At 39.7% G+C, this 7376-nt stretch overlaps 1 protein-coding gene across 1 annotated transcript; it reads right to left on the bottom strand.

Annotated features, from left to right (window-relative positions):
• Positions 1-2595: 2595 nt before the first annotated feature.
• Positions 2596-5103, bottom strand: LOC129730278 (cytochrome P450 307a1-like). The gene is made up of 3 exons (XM_055689477.1): positions 4551-5103; positions 3689-4480; positions 2596-3626 (listed from the first exon to the last, which is right to left on the bottom strand). The coding sequence occupies exons 1-3, from the start codon at positions 5038-5040 to the stop codon at positions 3295-3297; spliced, it is 1614 nt and encodes a 537-aa protein (XP_055545452.1). The 5' UTR covers positions 5041-5103; the 3' UTR covers positions 2596-3294.
• Between the last annotated feature and the right edge of the window lie 2273 nt (positions 5104-7376).

Here is a 7376-nt window from a genome sequence, read left to right as displayed (position 1 = left end):
ATTGCAAATTGATTTTTATTTTAAGTTTTTAGATGTTCTCTTTTCAAGCTGAATTGCGCTCTGTTCAGCGACCTATCCGAACTTGATGTGAACTTTCTAGTTCGATTTAGAAGCTGCTTTGCATGCTACTCGTAGTTTATTCAACAAATGCGAACTTGAAAGTACGGTTAATTACTTAAAAATTGTGCTGAATAAAATTTTATTCATGATCGTTAGATTGGCTGATTAGTCTATGAATTCTACTTTTATCCGAACTATGCTAATGCAACTTTAGCGGGTTTGCGGCAAGGCAATATCGGGTTCATTCCGAAAGAATATAATCCTCGAAATTGCCACAACTGCAGTCTATTGAAACTTTCTGAGCAAATTTGAAGCGAATGGTCTACTATAAAGGTTACAGAGCAAAAAACGTCGATTGTATGATAGAAAAATCAAGAAGGAGCTCAAAACAATTGAAACATCCGGAATTCAGGAAGCTATAAAGCAAGTACCCCAGAGAATCAGGAAATCAGCGTTTTAGTTTTCCCTATGAGGTTTGTAAATGAGTAATGAGTTACATTACTTGAATAAACAAACAAGTATAGAAAAATAAGTTGCGCAAGATTTTAATTTGGAATTGAAAGTTTGTTCGGATTTTTTGCCTCATAAGTTACTCTATTTCCACGTTGTTTATCCTGGTAATTTATTACAGAATGCAGAAGTGGTAATGAATGTGACAATGGTTTCAAATTGATTATATGGCATTCTAACAACTTAAGATATCCTTTTTAGAGTTGTATTATGGAAATAAGCCCTCTATGAAATAAGTATGATAAAATACATGGCACTCCAACTTTAAGTTAGCTGGGCAATTTTCGCCTAAACATTCAAAATATCAAAACAAGAATGAGTGAGCGACGTGCAAGCGGCCAATTTCTAGCGAACAATGTTAGCTCAAAGCACCACTCATGTAATCAAAACTCCAACCACTCAAATCTTAATAGCCGTTACGATAACCTAAACTTTGTTTGAGATAACGGGCTCGTGAAACTCGAGATTTTTGGGATTTTCTTCTTCGACATGCTATAAGTAGCCGTTCCAAAAAATACATCATGTACTAACTTCATATGTAAGGAAGAGTTTCTTAAAATACTATTCTCTACAAACTACCTTTAGACATCATCCTTCTATTTTGTTTTCTTAAGAAATTAGCGACAGTGCCGCCTTAGCGGTGTAGTTTTGAACTATATAGCCATTACTAGAAGATGGTCAATAGTTTCAGGGTCAACATTCGAGATGACATCTTTCATCTAGGAGACAACCCTTAGGAGTTATTAATTTCACCCTGATTTCAGTCCTTTCCGACCACTGCACAGTGGGAAAAAATGGACCCAAATTCCCACTAATTAGAAGCCGCTGGATTGGCAACCTGAAATATAGCATTTCTTATGTAAAATTGGCCAACAAATCGATTGGTGATATTTTCATTCTGTGCAGGGCACGGGAAAAGGTCTATATGTCCAAAAACACACAAAAATAGGGTGAAAAGGGGCAAAATAGACCATTTCCCGTGCCCTGCTCAAAATGAAACCATCTTCAATCGATTTGGTGACCAATTTTACATAAAAAAAGCCAGTCTAGCGGCGATTATTTAGTGAAAAACCCGGAATCCACATTTCCACTAAATAATCGCCGCTGGGCTAACAACTTGAAATATAGCATTTGTTATGTGAAATTGGTCAACAAATCGATTGAAGATGGTTTCATTTTGGGCAGGGCACGGGAAATGGTCTATTTTGCCCCTTTTCACACTATTTTTGTTTATTTTTGGAAATATAGACCCTTTCCCGTGCCCTGCACAGAATGAAAATATTACCAATCGATTTTTTGACCAATTTTACATAAGAAATGCTATATTTCAGGTTGCCAGCCCAGCGGCTTCTAATTAGTGTGAATTTCAGTCCATTTTTTCCCAGTGTGCACTGTGTTGCAGTGAGAAAAAAAAAATCGAGGAAAACGTTTATAACATTCAGCTGATCACAGTGTGTGAAATGTATATCTGGTATAGTTTGAAAAATGTGTTATTTTGCTAATTCAAAGAAATCATCTCTAATCGCCCATGATTTACTTTTCGTCTAAGCTGAAGGGCTTCACAATTTTTGGTAACACTTTTCTTTATTGATAAATTGGAACGACCCTTAAGGTGTCCGCGAGTCATGTTCGGGTTTGCAAACGCAGTTCTTCATCAGGCGTTATAATAATACAACTAGCTAAATCCTGTGTTTGCAATTTTGCTTTCCTTTGGGGGCGCGTGGCATGTAGTAATAGCTTGAAGAAAGAAAAACCATTATTGTGGCATAGTTAACGGGTTTGAAATAAAGAGCTGAGTTTTCCGTAATCGACTGATGCAAAAAGTTAGTTACGTTATGCAGGAGTTTAATTTCTACCTCATTGGAGATTGTAGTGATATCAACTGAACAAAGAATTATAAATGGAGCTTTTCGAAGAAAAATATACAGTATCGTATTGAACATATTTTAACTAAATTCGCAAAATACTTTGATATATTCTATACAACTTGTAAAACATAGGCAACTAAGCAATCTGTTTAGGCAATATCTTTTTTCACAATTCATATCGGTCCTGCGCTATATAACAGAAGATACAGTACTTAAAGCCAACCTCAAGCTTTGCCTGTGTGTTCGATGCTACATCACCATAGATCTTACGAATAAGTTTATGGGGCTGCTCAATATCTATGCTATAACTAGGCGTAAAATTATCAGTTGAGAAGAATGTTACAAGCTAAAAGTCACAGTGAAATTCTAACGTAAGGATACGTTTCTTCATTCTAGCCTTTCGCTCATACTGGTGCTACGAGTTTCTTAGTTCGTTCATCCTCGGGCACTGAAACGTTCTACATCACAGCAAATTCGTGCAAAAGTTCGACGTTAATACAGTGAATACTTTGTCAATTTTACTTACAATAATAGTCCTCCACTCTTTGGTGAAGGTTATAGGAAAACATTCAAGTGCTCTCTAACGTTAATATCTAAAACTCCACCCATTGAGCAGGAGACAGAGGAGTGTCAGAAGGGGTGACGTGGGTTACACATGCAGGCGTTCTCAGTTCTGTTTTTGGCGGACGCATTAGCATATGCTGAATGAAAAAGGAAAGTGGTGGGAGGTAGGAAAACAATGGAATTAAATTACGTATCGAGTGCATGAGCGAGTATTTTCCTAATTGAGGAATACAATGCGTTAATGTGTATGTGCGTAATGATTGATGGTAGCGGCGGAAAAGACTCGAGGATTTCAATGTCGAGGACTGATTTGAAATTCATATGATTTCTCTGGCATTGCAAGTGATCCAGCCGGTACAAAATATGAGTGGCCAGGCAGCGGCGTAATGCAGTACTTTCTCAGCAGATTTGTGATGATTGAAAAACTGATCAGTTGCGTCATTTTGTATCCCATACAAGAACGACGACCTGCTCCGAAGGGAATGAAGAAGTCCGGTTTCACCAAGCGACCGTTCTGCAGAAATCGTTCCGGAAGGAATTTGTCGGGAAATTCCCACAGGTTGTCGGACATGCTGAGATCGTAATTGTTGAGAAAGATCAGCGTATCCTTGGGCACATCGTAACCTTAAATATTTTTTTTGGTTTTAGAAAAGCAAACGCTTTATAAAACGAAAAGAAATATTTACCTCCAATTTGGCTGTCCTGATTTGCAACGTGTGGTACGATAGGTGATGCAATGAGACGGAGTGATTCCATGATGACAGCTTCGGTATACTGCATTTGATTGCGATCGGATAAATCGATGCACTGCTTGCCTTGTTCCTCTAAAATGCGATCCACTTCCGCTTGGATTTTTTGCTGTACTTCAGCATGCTGCACGATGTAACCGAAGGTTTTGACCAGGAAGTTAGCTACCGCAGAATGTCCACCAATGATGTCCTCTAGAGCGAACAAAGCGGTTTCCCACTCCATATCGGGGCCAATATTGGTTTTGACATGATTGATCAAACTGTCAACGTAGTCAATTTCTACGTTTCCTTCAACCCAGTTATCGTAACGATCGTTTATGATCGAATCCAGCATGATCTGGCGGATTTCTTCAGTCAGCTGGTCCATGCGCTTAAGGTTACGGTGATGTAGCGGTAGAAGGAATGGAAGGAAATCAGCTGCATAACCTTGATTTACTTCATAGAAGATCAGATCGAAGTTTTTCACTAGCTTCTGGAATTTAGGATCTTCCGGATCAAACCGGTAACTGGCGAAGTACTGGGAGAAAACATTGGCACAAATGTTCATGATGATCGGTTTGATGGCTACAATTTTGTCGGTTTGACTTTCTCCGATCGTCGAATTGATTTCATCGATGACTAAATTGTTTAATTCATTGAATCTGCTGGTAAAGTTTCGTGGAAAAGTGTGCGGTACCAACATGTCACGACGAGCCTTCTGTGTCTCGGACCAGTCACAGAAGGCGAGCGCTTTGTGGACAAAACAGAAAAGCAAAGTCAATTTCACTGGCGTTAGAGCACTTACTTACTTAATACTTACAATTCTCCTTATTTCCAGAAAACAACAACTGGTAACGGCGAAAGTTTGGCCGACTATCAAAGTGGTGAGCTTTGTGGATCAACACCTCCTTGATGTTCTCGATTCCGTTGACCACGACGGCATCCACGTAGCCCAGTTTTAGATTCACAACTGAGCCGTATTTTTTGGCTAGCACGCTAAACGCTTGGTATGGAACAGCGTAACCATCGAGCTCCTTCAGGTTTCCAATAATTGGTAAACTCTTCGGTCCGGGAGCTTTACGCTGCACTTTCACTTTTGGATAGCTGATGTTACTGTTTTCATCGTTCACGGAAATCACTGGCCACAACCACTGTCTGAAAAGCACTTCCCGTACGATCTTCGGTAGGTCACTTTTCACCATAACTTTTTGCTGAAATTCCGAAAGCAGTAGACCAAGTGTGACTATGAAACAAGCCACCATCAAATAGATTGTGTTTGAACTGAATAGAAGCCCCGTGAACAATTCCATGATTTGCGGTAATCTTCGATAGCAACGAGGAAAAATATCGACTATTCACTACACTACCTCGGAAATCAGCTTGATCTTCTCAGTACAAACTGAAGGAACGATGTGGTATCGGTCCATCGATTTGCTCCACTTATATAGGGGACCGAGGTCTTGGATTCAACTACTAATGGACTAGTATGTCCGTAGCATCCTTTCTCAACCGAACCGATCGCCCGGAGTGGATTTGTGATGCTGATCGCATATTCAAATCGACCCAAACGTTGCATACATAATGCAAGTGCGCACAGGATCGCCTCGCATGCCAACGTTTGGATCCCTTCGGAAGCACCCAAAACTTTTGCTTCAGGAGCTATACTGCAGTGCTGTGAGGTTCTCACAGGTGAGTAATTTCCGGAAGTAGGTCTGCTTAATGACTTTGTTCGATTGTTTGTGTGTTTTGGGTTCAAGCGGTAAATTGTGTATGTGACTTACGGTTAACTTATATGACTATTTAATGAATTGAATGAAATAAATGGTAAATGTAACTAGAAAATGTCTTTGCTCACATGTAGAAACACTTATATGCATAAACTGATATAATTTTTTTTCCAATAATTAGCGTAACTTGATTTCAACAATTTCATTAGGAAGTGTTTCAAGATAATGAAAACACTTCTTTTTTGGGTTTTCATAATTTGCACACGATGCTCCGAAATAGTTTTGAAGGCACAGGCCTGGCAATTTGGTAGGCAGAACATTAAAAATATTTAAAAGCAAAGAATGGGTAATTTGATCATTCCTTAGGAAAAAAATGCTGTACAAGCCAAAAACGACAGGAACACGTCATTGCTCCTATAGGAATTCTATGTCGATACTGGTTTTTCATACTATACCTCTATTTGCAGGTCAGTTGCCAGTGTAATCCTCTGGCCTTAAGCAATTAAGCACCGACGGCAATAGAATATTTCTCCGGTGAATTGAAACTGTCTCAGATAATCTAAGTAAGAGTACCGGAATGATCCTTTATATCAACGGTTTTTTCACTTCAATGAGCTGCTTGCAATTACTTATGATAACGATCTTGTAGCAACGAATCTCTTATTTCCTGGCTGGGAATATAATCGATAGTTTCGATCTTGTTTACAAACTCTAGTCGAAAATCGTATGATTGGAGTATGTGATATATTTAAAAATGCACTGCGTCGGTGTTTGTATATTCATAATTAAGAAGGCTAAAATCATCCAATTAGTTTGAAGATTTTTTTTTTTGACTCTAAGCAAAGTGTGTTTTTGTTACACCACCGCAGAAACGTTGAAGACGTAGCTCTAGAATCGAGCTTTGTATCGCTTATCCAACTCTCGCACTTCGTACATTTACTCAGTAGAGACTATTATTTAGAGCTGATTATTGTTTTCAACACCCTCAGTGTAAGTTGGAATGTCTTCAATGTGAGAGATAGAAACGTGCCAGCGAGTTGCCATCTCTACCAGCCGCAACAACTACTTGCGTCACAAACTTTGTTATTTTGAGTAAATCTGACCGGAGATTGGAAGTTGTGGGTTCGAGTCCCACTTGCTGAACTATATTTTTCATAGTTTCTACTATCATATTTACAGTCAATTCAATTTTCTATTCTCAGTACTACATTTACTCCTCGAACCAAAGATTACTTCATAGAGTGACCAAAAATCACAAATTGTTTTGAAATTGCACTTGACGGTACAAAATCAGTCATGTGGTCATAGATCATAGAGCTCCTATGCCGAATACAGCATACATCTCCACAAAACTCGGTCTTGGACTCTACTCCAGTCGCTCCGCACAATCTACTAGGGCATCCTTGTCGACAGTACGCATCCAACGCATGTGGGGACTGCCTTGAAGTCGTCTGCCTTTAACCGGGTCTCTGTTGAATATTATCCTTGCCGATCGCTCATCCGCCATACGTGCTACACGTGCTACACTAGCTTATTGTCTCCGTGTTTGTATACTCTGTACGGCTCGTGGTTCATGCACCTGCGCCACACCCCGTTTTCTAGTTTTCCGCCGAGTATTGATCGCAGGATCCTACGCTCGAAGAAGCTAAGCGCTCGTCAATCGGCCTCCTTCTGCGTCCGCGATTATTGTCTGTGGAGCGCCACTGAGAGGATCAGCGTTTTGTAGAGCGAAAATTCAAATCCGAATCTGTAGACTGCAGGACATAACCTGGCTACGCAATCCGTAATAAGCGCTATTCGCTGCCGCAATCGGTCTTTTCAATTCGCGGCCTGAATCCTGATCACTCGTTACGAGTGTATCAAGATTAACAAATTATCAACTTTTCGAAAGCATCTCATGCCATCGCCACCGCAACACC

This window comes from Wyeomyia smithii, chromosome 3 (assembly GCF_029784165.1).
Source record: "Wyeomyia smithii strain HCP4-BCI-WySm-NY-G18 chromosome 3, ASM2978416v1, whole genome shotgun sequence".
NCBI lineage: Eukaryota > Metazoa > Arthropoda > Insecta > Diptera > Culicidae > Wyeomyia > Wyeomyia smithii.
Note: the sequence above shows the minus strand (reverse complement) of the source record. Positions and strands in the feature narration are given on the sequence as shown.